The sequence below is a fragment of the Schistocerca americana genome, chromosome 1 (assembly GCF_021461395.2).
Source record: "Schistocerca americana isolate TAMUIC-IGC-003095 chromosome 1, iqSchAmer2.1, whole genome shotgun sequence".
NCBI classification, from domain to species: domain Eukaryota; kingdom Metazoa; phylum Arthropoda; class Insecta; order Orthoptera; family Acrididae; genus Schistocerca; species Schistocerca americana.
In genome coordinates this window covers 704,711,592-704,739,111 of record NC_060119.1, presented here as the reverse complement: position 1 = coordinate 704,739,111, position 27,520 = coordinate 704,711,592, and the positions used below count along the sequence as shown (strand labels likewise).

Below are 27,520 nucleotides of genomic sequence, written 5' to 3'. Positions count from 1 at the left end.
GGTAACTTTACGCTCTAAACGCGTTCATATTAACGATAAAGACTTGATACTTTTTAGAAACGAAAGTTGCGAAAGGCCGGGACTATATTAAAGTGATAAGTGTGCAGGCACTCCACGAGTTTATAAGAGCGCGGGCAAACTACTACGCCTCGGGGAAACAGAGAGAGAGAGAGATTGCACATCATGTTTGAAGATAGTGTCGCATAAATACCAGTGCTACAGGCGAATTAAACAGGCTTTATTACTACCACGATCCAACGAAGTTATGAAACAAGAAATGGGCGTTTGATGGTGAGCGTTCACTGTCGCTGTCCGGATGTCACACAGAAATAACGCGCGTCTGTAACGACACGACGTCGACGATTTCCTTGAAGTTACAAAGGAAAATGCGCAGTTTTCTGTTGTGTGATGAAAGGAACTTTGCGACACAGGAATTTTACTTGCAAAAACGTCGAGGTTTAGTTTGTTAACGATCTGTACTTAAGTAAACATGTGAGACAGATACAAAACTGGGTAAAATAATCCAAACTGTCTCACATACTTAATTGTCAGCTCACGAACAGGGCTATGGAGATAAACCCGGATAGAACTTGGTACATAAATTATAAAATGTGGGAGGCTAAACCATTTTTTTCCTTTTTACAGCACTCATTTTCTTATGAGGAAAGGTTCCTAAGTAGACGTCGATACTATTTGGGTAATTTCTTTGAAACGTAGCTCTGTTTGAGTCCAGTGGGATGCAAAACTGAAAAGAATCTTTTGCTTTGCACTGCAAAAAAATGTTCAGATGTGTGTGAAATCTTATGGGACTTAACTGCTAAGGTCATCAGTCCCTAAGCTTACACACTACTTAACCTAAATTATCCTAAGGACAAACACACACACCCATGCCCGAGGGAGGACTCAAGCCTCCGCCGGGACCAGCCGCACGGCCCATGACTGCAACGCCTGAGACCGCTCGGCTAATCCCGCGCGGCTTTACAGTGCAAGACAGCTGCGGTGATAAGCGCCCAGACTCAAAAATTCCTCCACGCTATTCGGTGATCAGTGTACGAGGTGCATTCAAGTTCTAAGGCCACCGATTTTTTTTCTCCGGACTGGAAAGAGATAGAAACATGCGCATTGTTTTAAAATGAGGCCACGTTCATTGTCAATACGTCCCAGAGATGGCAGCACCGTACGGCAGCTGGAATTTTACCGCCAGCGGCGAGAATGAGAACTGTTTTAAATAATTAAAATGGCGACGTTTTCCTTACTTGAACACCGTGCAATCATTCGTTTTCTGAATTTTCGTGGTGTGAAACCAATTGAAATTCATCGACAGTTGAAGGAGACATGTGGTGATGGAGTTATGGATGTGTCGAAAGTGCGTTCGTGGGTGCGACAGTTTATTGAAGGCAGAACATCGTGTGACAACAAACCGAAACAACCTCGGGCCCGCACAAGCCGGTCTGACGACATGATCGAGAAAGTGGAGAGAATTGTTTTCGGGGATCGCCGAATGACTGTTGAATAGATCGCCTCCAGAGTTGGCATCTCTGTGGGTTCTGTGCACACAATCCTGCATGACGACCTGAAAATGCGAAAAGTGTCATCCAGGTGGGTGCCACGAATGCTGACGGATGACCACATGGCTGCCCGTGTGGCATGTTGCCAAACAATGTTGACGTGCAACGACAGCATGAATGGGACTTTCTTTTCGTCGGTTGTGACGATGGATGAGACGTGGATGCCATTTTTCAATCCAGAAACAAAGCACCAGTCAGCTCAATGGAAGCACACAGATTCACCGCCACCAAAAAAATTTCGGGTAACCGCCAGTGCTGAAAAAATGATGGTGTTCATGTTCTGGGACAGCGAGGGCGTAAGCCTTACCCATTGCGTTCCAAAGGACACTATGGTAACAGGTGCATCCTACGAAAATGTTTTGAAGAACAAATTCCTTCCTGCACTGCAACAAAAACATCCGGGAAGGGCTGCGCGTGTGCTGTTTCACCAAGGCAACGCACCCGCACATCGAGCTAACGTTACGCAACAGTTTCTTCGTGATAACAACTTTGAAGTGATTCCTCATGCTCCCTACTCACCTGACCTCGCTCCTGGTGACTTTTGGCTTTTTCCAACAATGAAAGACACTCTCCGTGGCCGCACATTCACCAGCCGTGCTGCTATTGCCTCAGCGATTTTCCAGTGGTCAAAACAGACTCCTAAAGAAGCCTTCGCCGCTGCCATGGAATCATGGCGTCACCGTTGTGAAAAATGTGTACGTCTGCAGGGCGATTACGTCGAGAAGTAACGCCAGTTTCATCGATTTCGGGTGAGTAGTTAATTAGAAAAAGAATCGGAGACCTTAGAACTTGAATGCACCTTGTACAACACCATCCCATATTAGTCAATAAATCCATTTTAGACTTAAAGGGCTACGTTTCCACGATTTACTAAATAATGTAAAACACAAATTACATTGATATTGACATAACACATGAATAAATTAGATCTCTGTATCTTAGGTTATCAGGATAATTTCTAAATAGGCAAAATAAACACACACAAACTCTCTCTCTTCTCTCTATCTCTCTCTCTATCTCTCTCTCTATCTCTCTCTCTCTCACACACACACATAGAAACTCAACGATTATATTTTAATGCTAAGAATGCTACTACGAGCAAAGTATAAATGTTTATATTAATTGCTGCAAGAAGCATCAGTGCATTTGAGGGACCTTCTTGTTCATTTTAACGAACTTCACAAGTAACCAGTCCGATTCCTATCCGTGTCGAGGAAAGCATGTGGTTGACGTACTGCATCTTACCACAGTCGCAGTGTGGCGATGGTACCGCAGAAATACTATGAAGATGTCGGTAGCAGCCATGGATGAATTTGTTTGGCACTGCTCACTATGGAGCGTCTCTTGTTATTTTCGCCACTGGAGCTACGTTTAATGTCCCACTTTTCACTGTCCTATTGTGCCTTCTGTATAATGGGATGTACTTGTACGTACGATGCCCCATTGTTCATTCATCGGTCTCTCACTCCTTGTTCCACTCGGTGCTAGCCATGACTGTGACAACAGCACTTAGAATGATTCTCTCTTGTGTTTCTTTCTTAGCTACGTTTTAGTCATTTTGTCAGCCTTCTCATTCCCCACCTTGACAATACAAATCACAGCTATGTACCGTTTCTTGGTAGTTCTGATATAGTAGCAAAATGGCTCTGAGCACTGTGGGACTTAACATCTGTGGTCATGTCCCCTAGAACCTGCGACCGTAGCAGTCGCGCGGTTCCGGACTGAGCGCCTAGAACCGCTAGACCACCGCGGCCGGCGATGATATACACTCCTGGAAATGGAAAAAAGAACACATTGACACCGGTGTGTCAGACCCACCATACTTGCTCCGGACACTGCGAGAGGGCTGTACAAGCAATGATCACACGCACGGCACAGCGGACACACCAGGAACCGCGGTGTTGGCCGTCGAATGGCGCTAGCTGCGCAGCATTTGTGCACCGCCGCCGTCAGTGTCAGCCAGTTTGCCGTGGCATACGGAGCTCCATCGCAGTCTTTAACACTGGTAGCATGCCGCGACAGCGTGGACGTGAACCGTATGTGCAGTTGACGGACTTTGAGCGAGGGCGTATAGTGGGCATGCGGGAGGCCGGGTGGACGTACCGCCGAATTGCTCAACACGTGGGGCGTGAGGCCTCCACAGTACATCGATGTTGTCGCCAGTGGTCGGCGGAAGGTGCACGTGCCCGTCGACCTGGGACCGGACCGCAGCTACGCACGGATGCACGCCAAGACCGTAGGATCCTACGCAGTGCCGTAGGGGACCGCACCGCCACTTCCCAGCAAATTAGGGACACTGTTGCTCCTGGGGTATCGGCGAGGACCATTCGCAACCGCCTCCATGAAGCTGGGCTACGGTCCCCCACACCGTTAGGCCGTCTTCCGCTCACGCCCCAACATCGTGCAGCCCGCCTCCAGTGGTGTCGCGACAGGCGTGAATGGAGGGACGAATGGAGACGTGTCGTCTTCAGCGATGAGAGTCGCTTCTGCCTTGGTGCCAATGATGGTCGTATGCGTGTTTGGCGCCGTGCAGGTGAGCGCCACAATCAGGACTGCATACGACCGAGGCACACAGGGCCAACACCCGGCATCATGGTGTGGGGAGCGATCTCCTACACTGGCCGTACACCATTGGTGATCGTCGAGGGGACACTGAATAGTGCACGGTACATCCAAACCGTCATCGAACCCATCGTTCTACCATTCCTAGACCGGCAAGCGAACTTGCTGTTCCAACAGGACAATGCACGTCCGCATGTATCCCGTGCCACCCAACGTGCTCTAGAAGGTGTAAGTCAACTACCCTGGCCAGCAAGATCTCCGGATCTGTCCCCCATTGAGCATGTTTGGGACTGGATGAAGCGTCGTCTCACGCGGTCTGCACATCCAGCACGAACGCTGGTCCAACTGAAGCGCCAGGTGGAAATGGCATGGCAAGCCGTTCCACAGGACTACATCCAGCATCTCTACGATCGTCTCCATGGGAGAATAGCAGCCTGCATTGCTGCGAAAGGTGGATATACACTGTACTAGTGCCGACATTGTGCATGCTCTGTTGCCTGAGTCTATGTGCCTGTGGTTCTGTCAGTGTGATCATGTGATGTATCTGACCCCAGGTAAGTGTCAATAAAGTTTCCCCTTCCTGGGACAATGAATTCACGGTGTTCTTATTTCAATTTCCAGGAGTGTAGTAACAGCTGTTTCGTATGGTAGATAGTTGTTCTCTTTGTACTTGCCAATTTATGTTATTGTTTGCAACGTGGAGAGTGAATGAACTATTACTAATATGTTATCGACCTAGATCGTCATATTGTATCTCTGCGGTCTTTCGACGGCCAACAGTTCCGCAGCGTAAACTGATACATCTGTAGACAGCTGGAATAGGCATCTCTTTTTATTTTTATTATATTCATAGGCACAGCCAACAGAGTCTCATATTTGAATCCATCGGTATACAAAAAACACACAGGACTTGGCCATTACTGGAGAATATATTCTAAATTGATGTTATTAATTACTTAATTATATTCAGAGTCCCTGTACACATTGCTTTCCTACGATGTACGTCCACATACACGTACACATTTCACAGGCCACCGTATGACGCGTGGCAGAGGCTACCCTCTACCACTACCAGTCGTTTCCTTTCCTGATCCACTCGCAAACAGAGCGAGTCTGTATGACTCAGTACGAACCCAATTTTCTCTTTTCTTATCATCGTATGTACGATGGCAACAGCAAAATCGTTCTGCAGCCAGTATCAAATGCCGGTTCTAGAAATATTCTCAGTAGTGTACCTTGAAAATAACTTCATCTTCCCTGCAGGGATTTTCAATTGAGTTCATGAAACATCTCCGTAATACTCGCGATTTAATGGAACGTACCGGTAACACATACAGCAGTCCGCCTCTGAACTGCTTCGATGTCTTCCCTTAACCCGACTTCGAGAGGATCCCAAACACTCGAGAAGTTCTAATGTCCTACAGGCTGCCTCCTTAACAGACGAACCAGACTATCCTAAAATTAGCTCAATAAATCGAAGTCGATCATTCGTCTTCCGTACTACACTTCTTTTGTGCTCGTTCAAATGGTTCAAATGGCTCTGAGCACTATGGGACTCAACTTCTGAGGTCATTAGTCCCCTAGAACTTAGAACTAGTTAAACCTAACTAACCTAAGGACATCACAAACATCCATGCCCGAGGCAGGATTCGAACCTGCGACCGTAGCGGTCTTGCGGTTCCAAACTGCAGCGCCTGTAACCGCACGGCCACTTCGGCCGGCCGTGCTCGTTCCATTTCATATCGTTTTGCAACGTTATGCCTAGGTGTTCAATCGTCGTGACTTTGTCATGCAGCACACTACTAATGCCGTATTCGAAGATTATGCGGTTTTTTCCCATTCATCTGCATTAAGTTACATTTTTCTTCCTTTTGAGAAACCTGCCATTCCACACACTAACTAGAAATTTTGTCTGTCATCTTGTATCCTCCGACAGTCGCTTAACGACATCATTCCGTACACCACAGTGTCGTCTACAGACAGCAGCAGGTCGCTGCACACCCTGCCTGTCAGATTATTTATGTATATGAGAATGAGCGTAGTTCTATCACACTTCCCTGGAGCACTCCAATGAACACTCGCCGTCGAGGGAAACGTACTGGGTTGTATTACTTAAGAAGTTCTCGAACCAATGACATATTTGCGAAACTAAACCGTATGCTACTGCCTTCGTTGGCCTGCAGTGGGCCACCGTGTCAAACGCTTCCCGGAAATTTAGGAACATGGAATCTGCCTGTTGCCCTTCATCCATAGTTCGAAAGATACCGTGCGAGAACAGGGCAAGCTGAGCTTCGCACGACCGATGCTTTCTGTATCCGTGTTGATTTGTGGACAGAAGCTTTTCCGTTTCGAGGAAATTATTTATATTCGAACTGGGAATACGTTCAAGAATTTTGCGTGTCCATTCTTTTACTCTTCTTACGTACAGGAGTCACCAGCGATTTTTTCCAGTCGCCTGGGACTTTGCGCTGGGCGAGAGATTCGCGATAAATGCAAGCTAAGTAAGGGACCAACGCCTTAGAGTATTCTCTGTAAAACCGAACTGATTTCCCATCCCACCTGGTGATTTAACTGTTTTCAGCTGTTTCTCTACGCCAAGAATTGTTATTACTATGTACTTCACACGGCTGTCTGTGCGACGGTCACTCGATGGTAAGCTTGTACGGTACTTCTGTGTGAATGATTTCATAAAACGAAAATGGAAAACTTCATATTTCCTTGTGTTGTCTTCTATTGCCACATCAGACTGACCAACAAGTGACTTGATAAAAACATTCGACGCGCTTAGCGATTTTACAGACGAGCAGAATTTTCTCGGATTCTCGGCAAGATCTTTTGCTAGCATCGACCTTTTTTATTACCTGTCGTCACTTGTACGTTCTTTTTTGAACCCAGCGTACACCAGTCTCTGCCTCCTTAGTATTTTACGAATTTTGTTAGTAAGCCATGGTAGGTTGCTTCTGTCTTTAATCCATTTCTCGGCACGTAACTCTCCAAAACGCGATTTACAGTCCGTTTAAACGTTGCCCACAATTCTTCTGTGTCCATCATATTGGACCTAAATGATGTCCATTCATTATCTAACAGAGATACTAACAACTACTTATTTGCTCTTCTTAGCAAAAATTCTCTCCTAGCCTCTTATGGATTTATTAATTTTAAGATCGATCATTACTGTGATGCTATGATCACTAATCCCTCTCACTATACTGACACCATCGATAAGGTCAGACCTGTTTGTAGCTACAAGGTCTAAAATACTTCTATTGCATGTGGGCTGTCGAACTAACTGCTCAAGACAGTTTTCGGAAAACTTGTTCAGAAGTACTTAACAAGACACCCTATCGGTATCACCTGCAATGAATCCATAGACGTCCCAGTCTATACACGGCAGATTAAAGACGCCTCCAACTAATATTACATGATCTGTGTACTTCCACGCTACTGAGGATGGACTTCCTGGAATTATTCTGAAACAGTCAATGGCTGGTAAAAAACATCACATAATTGAATTCGCCTAGACCTGTTACTTGCATCCATGTAACTTCACAGTCAGACTCAATTTCGACCTTGAAAGACACAATATTTTTGTCGACTGAAATGAACACTCCCCCACCTATGGCGTCTAATTTGTCTTTTCGGTATACATTCCATATCTCGCTAATTGTTGCATAACTTTCTACTTCGGATTTCAGCCCGCTCTCGGTTCCGAGAATAATTTGAGCTCGACAGCTTTCCTGGAAGGCAGTAAACTTAGAAAATTTGTTACGATTACTTCGACAGTTTATTATTAAAATTTTGAAAGTCGAAGTGCCTTTACTTTGTACGCGGTCAGATTTCGCTCTCTTCGTATCGACTGGTGAGCGTTCATCAAAGGACCTCGAACTAGCGCCTAGATTAAAAACAACCTCAGTGCATTCCACAAGTGCTCTGCTATCCAAGTAGCTGCGTCCTTCACCAGATAACGCAGGTCCAGAAATATGCAGCCAAAACCATGACAGAATCAATGTAAATGCAGCCAAAACCATGACAGAATCAATGTAGCCTTTGGTTGAGATCCTCTACTCGGCTTCGAACCAAAGGCCCCGTTCTGGGAACGATACTGCAAATTGCAAGATTTGCTTGTACCCCGCAAAAGAGGCCAGCAGTCCTCACCACCTCTGCCAGCCGCCCATACGAACTGAGGATGGCCTCAGAATCCAAGCGACAGGCGTCGTCACTAGCGCCAACACGAGCCACAACTCGCAGACGACTGCACCCTACACGCACGAGAGCCGCAGGCAGGGCCTCCTCCACATCCCCGACGAATTTTTTTTCCGGTCCTAGACGCTATTTCCCTAACTGGCTCCATAATACCTCTAACATTGGAGCTCCTGATAACTAGCAAACCCTTCTCTGCGTCTGCCAGCTCAGATCCTGCTGGTGGAGCGGCCATCTGTCCACTCACGTGGTTCGAGTAAGGCCAGCCGTCCAGCTTCCGCATCAATTGTCCGCCTCGAGGGACATGAAAGCGTTACCACTAGCCACTCACCTTACTGTGAGGGCTGGTCGTCGGTTAGGTACACTGCAAGGTGCCTCGAAAGCAGAGCCTGTAGCGAAACAAGCGACACGTGCAGTGGCCCATGCGACACGCCAGATACTCCGCCACTGCAACACCTCGAGGCAGCAACCTGAAGACGGCTGACCGTGACCAAAAGCGTGTTATAGTATCCGCAAAATGTGGCCAGCTCCTTCTGTGTCTACACAGAGTGTACACGCCCCACCCATCGCAGCACTCCTAGCTTAGGAATTACTTATAAAAGCCCACAGAGAAAGTTAAATATGTAACTTGCTACCGTTGTGGTGGTCACAAACGGAGGCTTATCCATTACTGAGCTGCATAGCTGGCCGTTTAAAAGACATGACAACTGTGCCACGGACTGCGAAAATATATACTTTAAAGCTACTAAGACGCTAGATTACACCTCTTAAGCTTCAATCTGGAACCACGTGGCTGCTACGGTCGTAGGTTCGAATCCTGCCTCGGGCATGGATGTGTTTGATGTCATTAGGTTGGTTAGGTTTACGTAGTTCTAAGTCTAGGGGTCTGATGACCTCAGATGTTAAGTCCCATAGTGCTTAGAGTCGTTTGGACACCTCTTAAATACAAAAAAAATGCAAGAGCTTAAGAATTAAACTGATAAAAAACACGGATTAAGTCAAATATGTAACTTGCTCCTCTGCTGGTGTGTCACAGGTGGTAGCTGGGACCTAATGTACCGGGACTATAGAAGTCTATTTCCTGCATGACTTCTAACACATTCTGCCTGACAAAAAGTGAAGTACTTCTTACATGCACACGCCATCTCTGTGACACCAGAACGGCCACCAGAGTGCGTTAGTGTTATTCGGGTTTAACGCTATTACCAACTTGAGACCGTGTATAAGGAGCGTGAATAGTCTGAGCTGCCGAGTGACCACTTTTCAGGACACAGGGATGCCACGTAATCGGGAGAGATAGCGTTATCAGCAAGTGTCAGAGTCTGAAAGGGGTCGCATTGTGGGCGTGGATTTGGCTAGCCGGTGAAATCGCGTAACATCTAGATCTGTGGTGCGCTTGGATGTGACAGTCCCCAGTGCTGGACAGCATGGGAACGTGAGGGCAGGTATACTCATCAACATTCCGTCTGACCACTTCTGACAACCATGAGGGAGGATCGCCATATTGTCCACTAAGCACATCGTAAAGCCCTCACATATATGTCGTGCCGCACCATTGGTCAGAGACTAGCAGCAACTGGATTAGGAAGTTACCGTCCCACGCGTAGGCTACCGTTAGCACCAACGGCTGCATTTGCAGTGATCCCGCGTCCGAGAAGTATGGGCTGAAGATGAATGGCGTCTCATTCTGTTCAGCTATGAGCTGTGGTTTTACAGTAGCCTGGATGACCATCGTCCGTGAGTATTACGGCGACCTGGCAGGCGTCCCATTTTTCCAATGTTTCGGAGAGGCACTCCTGATGTGGGAAACCATTGGGCATGACTTCAGGTCACGGCTGATAGTGTCTGAGGGAACTGTGACGGCATATCGTACGTCACTGACATCCTGAGTCCCCATTAGTTATCTCTGGTTCAAATGGCTCTGAGCACTATGGGACTTAACATCTGAGGTCATCAATCCCCTAGAACTTAGAACTACTTAAACCTAACTAACCTAAGGACATCACCCACATCCATGCCCGAGGCAGGATTCGAACCTGCGACCGTAGCAGTCACGCGGTTCCGGACTGGAGCGCCCTAACCGCACGGCCACCGCGGCGGCTTAGTTATCTCTCATGCGACAGTATCATGATGCCAGTTTCCAATAGGACAATGCTTGTCCACACATGGTACATGTCTCTAAGAACTATGTACATCGTATTGAGGTCCTGCCTTGGCCAGGCAGATCCACAGATCTGTCCCAATAGAACAAGTGTGGGACCATCTAGGACGTGAACCTCCTCCCAGTGCCACATCCAGGATATCAAGGACCAGTTACAACAGTTGTTGGCCAGCTTGTCTTAGGAGAAGATACAACGTCTTTATGTCACCTTTCCCGACTGAATCAGTGAGTGCATCCAGGCTGGAGGAGTTGCAACGGCACAGTGATAAGTGGGCTCGTACTGCCAAGTTCTTTGTAAATTTGATTCGATTTTGAAATCACTGGAATAACATCACATACCCTCTCAACCCATGAAGTTTCAATCCGCTTCTTTCTCCTCTTCTGCATGCTTCACTGTTTTGTCAGGTAGTGTATTTCAAATACTCTCTATAGGGCATTTATTCCAAACCACATCTGAATGACCCCATTGGTAAAGGATGACGCGGCGGTCGGTTCGCCCCACTTGGTCCGTCTGGGCCAAAACGCGGAACTTGCTTTGTTATACGGCATTTGGTAAGCACCTACTAGTACGGATTCAGTCGCTGTGGTTCTGCGTCATGAGTACATGCTTATGACGACTTACTAGATGTTATAAGTATGTCGAAACAGTTGTAGCCAATGTCGAAAGTAAAGTATTGTTTCATCCAAATTATCTAGTCACATATGTACCGACTTTAATGAGCCTTTTATTTCAGATTTTATTTCACATGAAGTAAGTGGTGCTTTCATACGTTGCTTTCCTTTCCGCATTTTGCTCATGTAGGACGCTAGCAGCCTCCGGTAATTGTAGTCCACTGGCGTGGAAGCAAGTGCGCTGTCGTCCGTAGCTAAACGTCACTCCTGAAGGAAACTATAAAAGCTTCAACGTAAATTTGCTCGTAACGACAAACATTACGCTCTAATCGTTAATTTGCTGGAGATACAGAACAGGTCATAAGGACCATATTTTCACCATTCGCAAAGATGCCAGATCATGCAAACAGTCACAGAATTCCTGTCTAGTATATGAAGTATGCATTGCACTCTCCGCCGCACAGTACTGCTGTTACTGTCTCTAAACATGGACTGATTAAATAAGATCAAATGAGATATAATCGAATTACCGGCGAGAGCGAAGAGTAAAAGAATAAGAATAAGGACGTATCTTTTACTGCAGCAGAACATTGCTCTGTGGAAACTTAAGTACACCCTTTATTGTAAATAAGAAAATTAAAAACAGTATTACATAAATTGAAGTATATGAAGGAGAATAGTAGCACTAGTTTTAAAAATAAACGGGCTCTATGTATCAACGTTCCCAAATTCTGATCGAAAGGTACACATCTATGAAGAGTCACAGAAACAGACAAGCGACAGCAAACACCATTATAAGAATGTAATGGGGGATTTTAATGCGAAAGTAGGACATAAACTAAAAACTGATTCTTCTATGAGAAATTTCATAAACGACAACAGAAACAGCGAAGGTCTTACAATAGCAGAATTTATCAAGATGAAATTATGTTCATAATAAATTCTGTCAGAAGGAGAATACAGTTGGAAAAAAAAAAGGAAATGGACTATAAAATAATTTACAGTATATAACGGTCCTAAAACACTTTTAAACTGCGAGTGGTCGCGGATTTCGAGTAAAAATAGATTCAAAGCGAGAAAGAATCAGATTCTTCAGACGTTAACTCAAAAACGAATATTATGAAAATATATTTAAAAATAATGATATACGCCATATTAAATTAAGCATAAAGTTTAACCCCTTATAAAAAAGAAGGTTAAATAGATACGGATGAAAGAGACAATTATTTAAGAATAGTAATTATGTAAACAGCAAACGTGTTGCATATACGGAGAAGGAAAAAGGAAAGAAAATCTCAAAGGAAGATAGAAACTATTAAAGAGAATGTGAGATTTTCAAGCAAACGATAGTACGAACATGATATACCACACCCAGTTAAACAAAAATTTTCGGAAATGTCTTCTAGAGGATGTAAGAAGATAAAATGAAAACTTGATAACATAAATATGCGGAAAGATTCCAGTTGTTTCACTAAACGACTGCCGAAAAAACACTATAAAAGTTAAACCCATGAAACATCTCGGAGTATGCATTCGGAGCGATCTGAAGTGGAATAACCGCATAAAATATTAAAAGTGATTCACTGGAAGAAACCTCAGAAGTGTAGTCTATCCACAAAAACGAGACTTTTGAGCTCATAGATGGGCTTAATAAGAAGTTTTCTTCCCGGAATCATCCGTGACTGGAACAGGAAAGGAGAAGAGATAGTGGTACATGAAATTACCATCCGCCATAAATCGTAGGGTGGCTTGCCAAGTAGAGGCGTAGGTGTAGAGATGAGTCAGAAACGCATTGATGACGAGATGGTTAGAGACGGACATCACTAGAGGTGTGTAGAAAGAAAAGGCGTCTGTAAAAGACTGGATAAAGTTGGAGGGAAAGTAATGCAAAAGGAATTGGAAAAAATGCGTTTTCAGAAGATATGCAGAGGATGATATCGCCCAAAACAAGAACAGTGCTATAACTGCTCTATGTCCTCAGAAAATAAATGGAAAAAAATGTAAAACAACTATACACATCTCAGCCTCCTCTCCGCAGTGTCAAAGATATTCACTAAAATTACCGCAGCCCCATATAAAGAAACAACAGGACTTGCTCAGGTGAAGGAACAAGCTGGCTTTCAGGAATCGGCGTAGCACAGTGGACCATCATCGTGTCATTGACATAATTGTAGAATGGAGTGACTAGAATGAGTGTGATAGATTTCGAGAAAGACAAGAAATCAAATAAGTGGACCAGCAAATAGGATGAAATGGAAGACATCATTATGACTTCAGTGAAAATTAAAGAGCCTCCATCAGCTTGAACATTCCCGTGCTGAGATACAGGGACCATGGATTCATGAGGTTGTCTCCATACCCGTACAGTACTATTTGAAACGGGTCTCGTCCGACCTCGCGATACGTTTCCAGTCATCAACAGTCCAATGTCTGTGTCGACGGGCCCAGGCGACGCGTAAAGCCTTGTATCGTGCAGTCATCAAGTGTACACGAGTGGGCCTTCGGCTCCGAAAGCCTGTAGCGATGATGTTTCGTTGAATGGTTCGCTCGCTGACACTTGTTGACGGCCCAGCATTTAAATCTGTAGCAATTTGCGGAAGGGTTGCAGTTCTGTCACATTGAACGATTCTCTTCAGTCGTCTTTGGTCCCGTTCTTGCTGGATCTTTTTCCGGCCGCGGCGATGTCGGAGATTTGCTGTTTTACCGGATTCCTAATATTCACGGTACACTCGTGAAATGGTCGTACGGGAAGATCCCCACTTTACCGCTACCTCGGAGATGCTGTGTCCCATCGCTGGTGCGCCGAGTATAACACTACGTCCAAACTCACTTAATTCTTGATAACCTGCCATTATAGCAGCAGTAACCGATCTAACAACTGCGCCAGACACTGGTCTTATATAGGCGTTGCCGACCACAGCGCTGTATTCTGCCTGTTTACATATCTCTGTATGTGAATACGCATGCCATTACCAGTTTCTTTGACTCTTCAGTGTAGAATCAATGTATAAAAATGTAATTAAAATAAGTGAACATACACTCCTGGAAATGGAAAAAAGAACACATTGACACCGGTGTGTCAGACCCACCATACTTGCTCCGGACACTGCTAGAGGGCTGTACAAGCAATGATCACACACACGGCACAGCAGACACACCAGGAACCGCGGTGTTGGCCGTCGAATGGCGCTAGCTGCGCAGCATTTGTGCACCGCCGCCGTCAGTGTCAGCCAGTTTGCCGTGGCATACGGAGCTCCATCGCAGTCTTTAACACTGGTAGCATGCCGCGACAGCGTGGACGTGAACCGTATGTGCAGTTGACGGACTTTGAGCGAGGGCGTATAGTGGGCATGCGGGAGGCCGGGTGGACGTACCGCCGAATTGCTCAACACGTGGGGCGTGAGGTCTCCACAGTACATCGATGTTGTCGCCAGTGGTCGGCGGAAGGTGCACGTGCCCGTCGACCTGGGACCGGACCGCAGCGACGCACGGATGCGCGCCAAGACCGTAGGATCTTACGCAGTGCCGTAGGGGACCACACCGCCACTTCCCAGCAAATTAGGGACACTGTTGCTCCTGGGGTATCGGCGAGGACCATTCGCAACCGTCTCCATGAAGCTGGGCTACGGCCCCGCACACCGTTAGGCCGTCTTCCGCTCACGCCCCAACATCGTGCAGCCCGCCTCCAGTGGTGTCGCGACAGGCGTGAATGGAGGGACGAATGGAGACGTGTCGTCTTCAGCGATGAGAGTCGCTTCTGCCTTGGTGCCAATGATGGTCGTATGCGTGTTTGGCGCCGTGCAGGTGAGCGCCACAATCAGGACTGCATACGACCGAGGCACACAGGGCCAACACCCGGCATCATGGTGTGGGGAGCGATCTCCTACACTGGCTGTACACCACTGGTGATCGTCTAGGGGACACTGAGTAGTGCACGGTACATCCAAACCGTCATCGAACCCATCGTTCTACCATTCCTAGACCGGCAAGGGAACTTGCTGTTCCAACAGGACAATGCACGTCCGCATGTATCCCGTGCCACCCAACGTGCTCTAGAAGGTGTAAGTCAACTACCCTGGCCAGCAAGATCTCCGGATCTGTCCCCCATTGAGCATGTTTGGGACTGGATGAAGCGTCGTCTCACGCGGTCTGCACGTCCAGCACGAACGCTGGTCCAACTGAGGCGCCAGGTGGAAATGGCATGGCAAGCCGTTCCACAGGACTACATCCAGCATCTCTACGATCGTCTCCATGGGAGAATAGCAGCCTGCATTGCTGCGAAATGTGGATATACACTGTACTAGTGCCAACATTGTGCATGCTCTGTTGCCTGTGTCTATGTGCCTGTGGTTCTGTCAGTGTGATCATGTGATGTATCTGACCCCAGGAATGTGTCAATAAAGTTTCCCCTTCCTGGGACAATGAATTCACGGTGTTCTTATTTCAATTTCCAGGAGTGTATAACAATACATGCGTAATTTAGTATCCATTAATGCATCCATAAAAAGGCGAAATCGGTGTATTGGTGTTCCAGCCAGAAGCCAAAACAAAGTTTACAGAGTTACACGTATATTGACAGAAAACACTTTTAGTATGTAACAGTTTTGCGGAGGTAAGGACCACTGTCTGCAATAAAGTACAAAATGTAATATATCTAAGGCTAGAAATACAGCAGATGAGTTAATGTACAGTTCAAGATAAACAGCAGATATTAGCATCTGTCAAATCTTGTGGCCATGCACAATGCGCAACTTACTATTCGAAGGTTGTGAGCGTACCCTTAAAAGTGTTTCAGACCGTACCGTTCAGCGCACATTGTTGAACGCAGGTCTCTGCAGTACACGACCCTACGCGTTCCCATACTGACTCAACAGTCCCGTCAATTACGATTGCAGAGGGCACGGGATCGTCGCGATTGCACAGTGGATCAATGGAAACGTGTCGCCCCGTCGAATGAATCGTAACGGCTGCCCGAAACATACACCACCCCAGTACACAGCTCGGTGGGAGCAGTATTACGCTATGGAGGACAGTCACTTGGACCTCCATGGGACCTGCGGTAATAGTCGAAGTCACCATGGTAGCTGTGAGCTAGTGAACGTTACTGTTGACTACCTGCATCTGTTTTTGCTGGGTTCTTCCGCGACGGCGATAGCATCTTCCGGCAGCACAACTGTCCTTGCCACAAGGTCGAAATCATAGTACAGTGATTTAAGGTGCATGATAGTGAACTCACGTTAATGTCTTGCCCAACACATTCTCCTGTTCTGAACCAGATGGAACACTTCTGGGACGCTAATGGATGCCAGCCCACAAACCACCAGCTCATAACTTACGAGAAATGTTGCAATACGAGTATACCTTTAGAAACCTATCGAGAACTTGTCTAATCCATGCCACGCAGAATTGCTGTAATATTCCAATCCAGAGGTGGCCCATGACACACTAATTAGTAGGTAAGTTTTAATTCATTAGTGTACTCTAATTTATTTCGAGAATATTTTTGGTTGGTACAATTAGAAGACACAAATATTCGTCTTCGTATCTGAATACTCTTAGTCGACGTGGAACACATACAGTGACAGCACATTTAACACCCACATCAGTGCCAATGCACGGGTCGGGACCGGGATCCACGATCAACACACTAGCTGAGATCTCGGAAGCAGGCAACAACTGGCCGATAACATTTCGTATGGTTCAAATGGCTCTGAGCACTATGGGACTTAACTTCTGAGGTCATCAGTCCCCTATAACTTGGAACTACTTAAACCTAACTAATCTAAGGACATCACATACATCCATGCCCGGGACAGGATTCGAACCTGCGATCGTAGCGGTCGCGCGGTTTCAGACTGTAGCGCCTAGAACCGCTTGGCCACTCCGGCCGGCCACTTCGTATGGTTGTAGCTCATTGGTTGAGTTAAGGTATCAGACAACATATCAAAATGTTTTGGTTCCGATCTTCTCTGATTCGAATTATTTTTCTTTTCCTTGATAGTTTCGTTCTGTCGGTGGTTTGCGCCATCGTTTGCATTCCACATCAAACTATAATTTTCACAAGAGACTTAAAATCAAATCTGGGGACCTCTTAATAAGCACGGAATAGGAATTCACCAACCGTGAAAGCAAAATAAAGCATTGTGAAGGAAGTCAAAATACTCGATAGAGTATGTGTTAGTGAAATCATTCTTTCTGTACTTTATTTTTAGTCATTCCACCTAATTACATCCAGAAATAAGTTTCTTTATTTTAATTACAACAAAAATTCGTAGTTTTCAGTAAAGAAGAGTAGGGAGGATGTAACTTACGATCTAGCAATTTGACTACGTAACAAAAATGAATTATGTTATTAGATGAAACAATCGCAGTAAATACTGTTTTTTGCTACAAGGGGCTACTTAATATGCAACATGTTCTCCAAAATTAACATCAGTTCGAGCTTCACAATCTACCATAAATTGTAGCAATAGTGCTTCAAGAGAACGTAATTTTAGACTTATGTGCAAATAAGAATAAGTAAATACTGTGTGTAATCTTTTTTCATTGAGGCACCATATTTCGAGAAATCAAAATTTTCATTTAATTCTGTTATGTCTGTAATGGCAGTAGGTAGCTCAGAGAGAATGAGCCTGCAACAAGACAACTTTGTAAGTCAGCCACATCGCCGTTGCCGTCCACGCTACGCGCTACGTCATAAACCAATTTATTCGGGATGGATCGTTCTGCTTGCCGAAATGATTAACACGCTATAGGAGATCTGCTCGCAAAAAGATTCGTGCATCTGTGCTAAACACTTTTTTTTTTTTTTTTTTTTTTTTTGCAGGCGAAGCAACAAGACGACGTAAATAAGAAACGAACAGACTGTTACGCATCTCTGTATTTTTACTTGCCCTTACCCCTCCCACTGACTCTCAATCCCAACGTCCTTTCTCATTCGCTTCTTCTGTCAGTCGGATGATATTTGTCTCTAACACATGTCGCTGTTATTTTCAGTTTTTTTCTTTCTCCTTCCATTAAGTAAGCTTGTACGGGCAAAGTGAATGTCATATGCCACGTGCGACTGAGTGAAGCGGCGCAGTGGTTACTGTATGGCACTCTAGAGGACGGGTCGTCGTCTCCCTGTCCCGTCACCCAGATTTATGGTTTTCTGCAGTTTTTCCATTCCTTTTCTCACATTACTTTCTCATGAGCGTGCACCACGGACTCCAGTCGACAGATCGGAAAATTCATACAATGTTGACACACTATTCTACGCTTACCCACTAATCTCTGTGATCCAATATTAACACCGATAACGATATGTTATTATCAGCGACTTAACAGAACGATTCAAATTTATAGCACTTGACCTGCTGCCAATCACCAGCGATAATCAATCTGCACCTATGTTACAGGTATTCCGTTCGCTGTACGAGTATAAATTGTGTGTGTGTATTTTAGTGTTATCTCTACGATTGTAATTTTTATTTTCTAAATTTGTTTTACCTGGTTAGCGTAATGTAAAACACGTAGGATGGCTGATTTAATATAAGAGGGGGTTGACGGTCCTAATTTCACAAGGGTAAATAAATAAGCAAATAAATATTTTGATCGGTATTTATATACATCTTTGTAATGTTTCTTTCTAATGTTTTTTTCTTATAAACTACTATAGTAGATTTAATTTTCTGTAACATTTTAACGTCTCCCGTGTCTATTACCATTAACAAAATCATTTACCTGGAGCTGCTAATGTGATGACATTAAACAACAAGTTGTAATTTTACCGTATATTCGCCTTTTCTTCGATCCTCCTAAAAAGCACCTCAGAATTACAACAAATCCAAGGAGTCCCACTAACTGGAGGCCATGTCTGTTTCCGTCATTGGGTAACTGAACTTTAAAAGTAATTCGATCAAAGAGGCGAACAAGAAACAGACTGAAGAGCTGCGTCTGTGACGATTACTTAATAACTGGCTATAATGTTATGCATTGATGTAAGTAGGATGATTTACATGCCGACTCACTGTAGACGTCACTGCCCCCTCTGTAGAGGATATGTCGATGCCATTGCTTTGTGCATCTGTCGCTAACAGACCATCTCCTCTTCTCCCTTCTATCAGTCCTCCTCCTCCCCCATCCTTTGTCAATCTCCTCCTTCTTCTCTCTGTCCATCTCCTCCTCATCCCCCTCTCTCTGTCAACCTCGTCAACGCACCTCTGTCTATCTCCTACTCTTCCCCTGGATATGTTCATCCTTGTCTTTCTATCTACCTACTCATTCCCCTACCTCTGACCGTCTCCTCTTCCCCCCACTCTCCGTCCATCTCCTCATTCTCCTCTCTCTCTATCTTTCCCTCAATCTCCTCACCCCACTCTCACTGCCAATCTCCACATCCCCCCCACTCTCTGTCCATCTCTCACTCGACCCCTCGTTCTTTCCATCTCTTCACATACTGTCTCTCTCTGTTTACCTCCTCCTGCACCTCCTTGTGACTATCTCCTCCTTCTTCTCTCTCTATCCATCTCCTCCTTCCCCTCTCTCTGTCCATCTGCTCCATCTCCCCCACTCTCTGTCGATCTCCCCCCTCCCCTAACTGTCTCTGCCTATACTCTCCTTCTCCCCTCTCTCTTTCCATCTTCTCCTTATCCTTTCGTTCTGTCCAACAATTCCTACCCTCAGTCTCTCTCTGTAGATTGCTTCCTCCTCAAGTGTCTGTCCATCTCTTCCTAACCCTCTCTCAGTTAATATCTTCCTCTCCTCTCTATTTCCATCTCCACTGTCCCTCTTTCTATCCTTATATTCCTCCTCCATCCTCTGTCTATCCATATCCTCCTCCTCTCCCCTCTCTCTGACGACATCCTATGTATATCCACTCCAAGGGTGCTAGGTGGCTCTTACCACTACACTGATTTTTTCCATACTATAAGTGGTATGTGTACCACTTTTAGTTGAACTCAATAAGAGATGTGGAAAACACACACACACACACACACACACACACACACACACACACACACACTCACACACACACACATACCTGCATACATACACACACTACTGGACATTAAAACTGCTACACCACGAAGATGACGTGCTACGGACGCGAAATTTAACCGACAGGAAGAAGATGCTGTGATATGTAAATGATTAGCTTTTCAGAGCATTCACACAAGGTTGACGCCGGTGGGGACACCTACAACGTGTTGACATGAGGAATGTTTCCAACTGATTTCTCATACACAAACAGCAGTTGACCGGCGTTGCCTGGTGAAACGTTGTTGTGATGCCTCGTGCAAGGAGGAGAAATGCGTATGATCACGTTTCCGATTTTGATGATGGTCGGATTGTAGCCTATCGCGATTGCGGTTTATCGTATCGCGAAATTGCTGCTCGCGTCGAGATCCAATGACTGTTAGCAGAATATGGAATCGGTGAGTTCAGGAGGGTAATAAGGAACGCCGTGCTGGATCGCAACGGCCTCGTATCTCTAGCAGTCGAGATCTTATCCGCATGGCTGTAACGGATCGTGCAGCCACGTCAACAGATGGGGACGTTTGCAAGACAACAACCATATGCACGAGAAGTTCGACGACGTTTGCAGCAGCATGGACTATCAGCTCGGAGACCGTGGCTGCGTTTACCCTTGACGCTGCATCACAGACAGGAGCGCCTGCGATGGTGTAATCAACGACGAACGTGGGTGCACGAATGGTAAAACATCATTTTTTCGGATGAATCCGGTTCTGTTTACAGCATCATGATGGTCGCATCCGTGTTTGGCGACATCGCGGTGAACACACATTAGAAGCGTGTATTCGTCATCGCCATACTGGCGTATCACCCGGCGTGATGGTATGGGGTGCCACTCGTTACACGTGTCGGTCACCTCTTTTCGCATTGATGGCACTTTGAACAGTGGACGTTACATTTCAGATGTGTTACAACCCGTGGCTCTACCCTTCATTCGATCCCTGCGAAACCCTACATTTCAGCAGGATAATGCACGACCGCACGTTGCAGGTCCTGTACGGGCCTTTCTGGATCCAGAAAATGTTCAACTGCTGCCCTGTCCAGCACATTCTCCAAATCTCTCACCAATTGATAACATCTGGTCAATGGTGGCCGAGAAACTGGCTCGTCACAATATGCCAGCCATTACTCTTGATGAACTGTGGTATCGTGTTGAAGCTGCATGGACAGCTGTACCTGTACACGCCATCCAAGCTCTGTTTGACTCAATGCCCAGGCGTATCAAGGCCGTTATTACTGCCAGAGGAGGTTGTTCTGGGTACTGATTTCTCAGGATCTGTGCACCCAAATTGCGTTAAAATGTAATTACATGTCAGATCTAGTAAAATATATTTGTCCAATGAATACCCGTTTATCGTCTGCATTTCTTCCTGGTGTAGCATTTTTAATGGCCTGTAGTGTACATACATACAAACATCCATCTTTGTTTTCTTGCGAGCCTTGTATTTTCTTATTGTGTCTCTGAATTTTCTTTCCCCGCCAAACTGGGCTCTAATATCTCCTAGTAATACTTTCACGTGCTTCGTGGGGATTTTGATCATTTCTTTCAGATCTTCCCAGAATTCTTCTATCATCTGCAGATTTTTCTTCTTATAATTATTTGTGGAACATCTACGTTGCTAAGTGCATAGTCATTTTTCACCAGATCGTATCGTGAGTGTTGCTGTTTTTTGTGAAAATGAGGTGAAATCTATTACTAAGTCCTGTTTCTGCCTGAAATGTTTGTGGCTGGTTTCCTATGATGTATTCTGTAGTTTTGTGAGTCAAAGTGATTCTCATCTGAGAATCGAATTTTCTGCATTTTCAGTATGTTGATACTGGATTCATTTACGCTGTTTGCCAGTTATTAATTTTGTGTGTTCGGTGTCCTTGCTAAGAATCAATATGCGCATTTTCTCTGCGGTTTCTACAGATATTTGCGACTTAGATTTTGGAATGCGTAGCTGGAGTTACCCCAAACAAATATTGCCCATCACGTCTTTAATGCGACGCCTATTGTCGATGGAAAGCGTCAGTTTATTTTGCGTTACAAACAAAATGATTTTTAAGAGAAATTTTACGATACCTTTCGACAGAACTGTTCCGAATTAGTCTTGTGCAAGAACGGGACCAACGATGATTGAAGAGAATCATTCAACGTGACAGAAATGCAGCCCTTCCGCAAATTGCTGCAGATTTCAATGGTAGGCCATCAACAAGTGTCAGCGTGCGAACCATTCAACGAAACATCATCGATACGGCCTTTTGGAGCCAAAGACCCACTCGTGTACCCTTGATGAGTGCACGATACAAAGCTTTACGCCTCGCCTCGGCCCGTCAATACAGACGTTGTACTGTTGGTGAGTGGAAACATGTTGCGCGGCCGGACGAGTCTCGTTTCAAATTGGATCGATCGGATGGACGAGTACGCGTATAGAGACAACGTCATGAATCCGTGGACCTTGCATGTCAGCAGGGGACTATTCCAGCTGGTGGAGACTCTGTAATGGCATGAGACGTGTGCAGTTGGAGTGATGTGGAACACGTGATACGTGTAGATACGTCTCTGAGAGGTGACACGTACATAAGCATCCTGTCACATCACCTGCACTCATTTAAGTCCATTGCGTATTCCGACGGGCTTGGGCAGTTCCAGCAGGACAATGCGACATTACAGACGTCCAGAATTGCTACATAGTAGCTCCAGGAATACTCTCCTGAGTTCAAACAATTCCGCTGGCCACCAGCAGGATTCATGGTGTCAGTTCCATTCAGCACCACTTTAGGCATTAGTCGACTCCGTGCCACGTCGTGTAGCGGCAGTTTTGCGTGCTCGCGGGGGCACTACACGATATTAGGCAGGTGTACCAAGTTTTTTGCTCTTCAGTGCATATGGCACTACAGTGTGTCGAAGCTATAGGCACCGGCGCGTACAGCCTCTCTGAAGCATCGGTGGATGTCTTTTCCGTACAGGGGTTCCTATCCTCATTTTGTTCCTCAAGACACCGTCTACAGCTCCTCGAAGTTAGTCGAAACCACCTTGTACAGTGTTGTTAGAAACAGTCTGAAAAGCGTCTAAGGGTCTTGCAGGGTAGGTTGTGCTGAGAAATCACAATTAAGAAAATAATTCAGTACGTTGTGCCGTTTCCGTCTTAATTAGCATTTACGTTAGCCAATCAGATCCTTGCGCGAGAAAATTACAGCGACCAGCCAGATACAATTAGTGTTAGATATTCTCGTAGCGTAGATGATAGTGCACAAGACTGCTCGTCTTTGGCCCGACCGTTACTACCGTCCCATTCCAATTTTGTATCGCTCTCTTGTTCGGTTTTAGGAAACCAAAGGCGGGTCGCTTGAATCTGCGCACGCAATGGCGTGATTTGCTGACTTTAGTGCTTATTAACTCGGAAACGGCACAACGTATCGAATTCTTTCTTAACAATTACTTCTTAGCACAACCCTCCCTGCAACACCCTTACAAGCTTCTTAGACTCTCTGTGACAACGATGTATGGAAAATCTTAATTGGCAGACGCTTGACGACATGCATCGTTTATCCCGTGAAAGCCTACTTACAAATTTCAGGAAGCAGTATTACGTCAGGACGCTACAGATACTCTTCAGCTCACTAAGTATCTCTCTAGTAGGTGCCGCATAGACAAGATTAAACTATACAGTGCTCACAGGGGCATTTAAGCAGTCATTCCCTCATACACAATTGCAACGGTGAAAAACGCCAACAGGTTGTAGCGGTAAATACTGTCTCCCACGCACTTTACAGCTGTTTGCCTAGGATATATGTAGATGTGCATAAAATGATAAATTCCTATGTTTTTTATATATTGGTGATAAAATGGTGTCCCACCACTCTCTTTGCAGGGCATAGTGGCCAACAACCACACTTCCGCCATGGAGATGGAAGAGTTCCTGCCGAAGGACGGCTCCGACATGAAGGACAACGCGTACACTGGCAAGTGAGTACACCTGCCACCGTGACACCATGTTCGCCTTTTCCGCCTCGCCTCATTCCTGCTGGTTGCAAAGTCTCTTCACAAGTCCATAAAATGCCACATATCCCTCAATGTTCAGCTCTTTTCCCACAATTAACTCAGAAGGAACGCAATCGTCTCGGTATTTCTCGAATCCGAGGTTTAAGATATTCTTGTCTTACACGCTACGTCATTCTTTTAGCTTTGTTCAAAACTCTTGCATTGTTGTGTAAACTAAGAAAGAGCATCATGTAGCAAAGAGCATAGCAAGTACACCCTGTTTCGGTTAATCACGTACAGTACCAGGGTCAAAAATTGTCCCACCTAATATACTGAGAGAAGATGCTGCCGAAGTAGAAACGACGTAAGAGACGACAAAGACAACTCATTCGTAAGAGTGATCAGCAAATAGATAAACCTAAACTTTGTTCATTCTGCAGCTTATTAATAAGAATACGTCTGTCAGGAAATTGATAAGCTACAGGGATTTAGAAATGAGTAACTGAGAGACAGTACCCTATCATTCGACTAAAGGAAATGTTACCTCCAGGACACAATCTGCTTTTTTCCATATAGAAACTTCATGTTGTTATGAAGTATGTCGAAGCACAGGAAGAGAATCGTAGTGTGGCAGAAATGAAACTGACAACAGAGATGTAGATGGATCCTACATTGAGATTTTCAACAATAAAAGATGTAAACATCTCTGTCAGTATCAGCATGATTTATCCTGTTCCTCATCTGATTGAGTAAATGAAAAAAATGGTTCAAATGGCTCTGAGCACTATGGGACTCAACTGCTGTGGTCATCAGTCCCCTAGAACTTAGAACTAGTTAAACCTAACTAACCTAAGGACATCACAAACATCCATGCCCGAGGCAGGATTCGAACCTGCGACCGTAGTGGTCTTGCGGTTCCAAACTGCAGCGCCTTTAACCGCACGGCCACTTCGGCCGGCATTGAGTAAATGAAATTCAATAATGTGCTTAGCACTTCGTCTGTTCAGGAGCCGGCGCTGGGTTTCTGTGAATCATTACTTTCGAAAATGTTGCATGTGAGACAACCTGTAATGAAAATGAAAATATTAAAAATGCGCCAACACACTAAAAGTCAGAGGGATGGTCAGTTGTATGCTGTACGGTTTAGTAACAACTAAGCGTCACAAATTTAACAAGAGCCGGAAGCACAATCTGGAACGGGAAACGTGTAATGGTTGATGTGTATGAAATACTTACTAGCGTAGGTACAGAAACTTATGGACGATTTACTGCGTTTCCTTTTTCTTACCATTGGTTACTGGAGTGCACAAGGCAGAAGGGAAACTGCTTTTAAGAATACATTTTGGTAATGCCGATGCCATTACCGGAATAGTAATGCAGTCAGTGGTAACTGAATCAGATACAGCTACTGTACTGAATCACAGCGAACGAAGTTGTTCGATCTGTCTCGGCGCGACAGTAGGGTCCAGTTCTGGCTGTCAGGGCATGGGACACGCTATCTCTGAGCTCTTGCAAAAAATGGTTCAAATGGCTCTGAGCACTATGGGACTTAATCTGAGGTCATCAGTCCCCTAGAACTTAGAACTACTGAAACCTAACTAATCTAAGGACATCACACACATCCATGCCCGAGGCAGGATTCGAATCTGCGTCCGTAGCGGTCGCGCGGCTCCAGACTGTAGCGCCTAGAACCGCTCGGCCACTTCGGCCGGCTGAGCTCTTGCAGACACTGGCTCATCTACCATTACGAAGGAACCGTGGTTCTTACAGTTATTTTGGCAGTAAGCAAATACGTCTACTGTCGTTATTGCGGCTAAATTGCTATGGACGTGATTTGGTACTTTCCGTCCGAAGCTCGTAGAATCTACGGATAGGTAGGTAGGTAATCAGCCATTACTCGGACGCCACACATAGATTCTGCAAGCGATGGGATATCGGCGTGTTGCGACTGCTTGGGATAGTCGTTGACGACCACAATTTGTCATAGCAATCAACGTCCGTATAAAGTGGTAGTAGACTTCAGTGTGCAACAGACTTACGGGAAACAACCGTAAAAACCATTTAAAGTAGCTGAACGTTTTAACGACGGACCGAGATACACTTTTTTCGTTTATGTACACTTTATCCCGTTTAAGAGGGCATATTTTTCTTTTGATATCTAGTCATTAATTTTGGAAGACATTACCACTACATAAACGTAACATCTGGTTAGCTCTGTGATAACGCCAAGGACCATCTTATGCCGACTGAGTTGTCGCTTCGTCTTTCGACAAATCTTCTGAACCGCAGCCATTACATCTTTGTCCAGATTGTTGCATTGGCTCCACGGTTGTTCACGCAAGATTCGGATTGCCTGTAATAGGTATCTTAACCGACCCACTCCTATCAATACAACTCCTGTAAAAATGTATAATATTATTTTTGTTCCATCAATCTTCTGATTTCGGGATGCGGCCCGCCACAAATTTCTCCCTGTGCCGACCTCTTCACCTCACAGTAGCGCTTGCGAACATTATCCTCAATTATTTGCAGCATATTTTCCAATATCTCTTTTTCCTAACTGTTATTACCCTTGATAGCTCTCTCAAGTACCATGGAAGTTATTCGTTCATGTCCTGTCATCTTGTCCGTTACTCTGGTCAGTGTTTTTCATATGATCCCGTATTTGTCGATTCTGCAAAAAACTCGTCATTTTTTATCTTATCAGTCCAACTAATTTTTAACATCTTTCTACAGCGCCACATCTCAAACACTTCGATTCTTTTCTTTTCCGGTTTCCCCACAGTCCATGATACTCTACCATATAATTTTTCGCTCAAAATGTACCTTCTCAGAATTTCTTCCTCAAATTAGGGGTTATGCTTAATACTAGTAGACTTCTTTTGGTTAGTAATGCTCCCTTCGCCTGTGCTGGCATACTTTTGATATGCTCCTTGCTTCGTATGTCACGTGTTTTTGCTTCCAAGGTAGCACAATTCCTTAAGTTCATCCACTTCGTGGTCATCAGTTTTGATCTTAAATTTATTGCTAATGTCATTTACGCTACTCTTGATTACTCTCGTCTTTTGTCGGTTTACTTTCAATACATATTCAGTACACATTATACCGTTCACTCCATTCAACAGGACCTGTAATAGTTCTTCCCTTCCACTGACAAAAGCAATGTCGTCAGAGTATCTTATCGTTGACATCTTTTCACCCTGAATTTTACTCACACTCCTGAACATTTCTTTTATATCCGTTATTGCTTCTCCGTGGTGTATAATGAACAGCAGGAGCGAAAGACTACATCCCTGTATTATACTCTTCCTAATTTGAGGACTTTCTTCTTCGTCATACTTTCTTAATTTTCCATCCTGTTTCTTGTACATATTGTATATTACCCGTCTTTCCTTGTACGTTACATGAACTTTCTTGATAATTTCGAATGTCTTG

The 27,520-nt window shown here is 45.1% G+C and overlaps 1 protein-coding gene across 2 annotated transcripts in view; it reads left to right on the top strand.

The window, feature by feature from the left end:
* Positions 1 to 27,520, top strand: part of LOC124609704 (proton-coupled amino acid transporter-like protein pathetic) — a 328,159-nt gene that overhangs the window by 165,168 nt on the left and 135,471 nt on the right. For both annotated transcript variants that reach the window (XM_047140095.1, XM_047140094.1), the window contains exon 3: positions 23,976 to 24,070. In XM_047140095.1, coding sequence (XP_046996051.1) covers positions 23,976 to 24,070 — 95 coding nt within the window. The remainder of the gene's footprint in view (positions 1 to 23,975; positions 24,071 to 27,520) is intronic.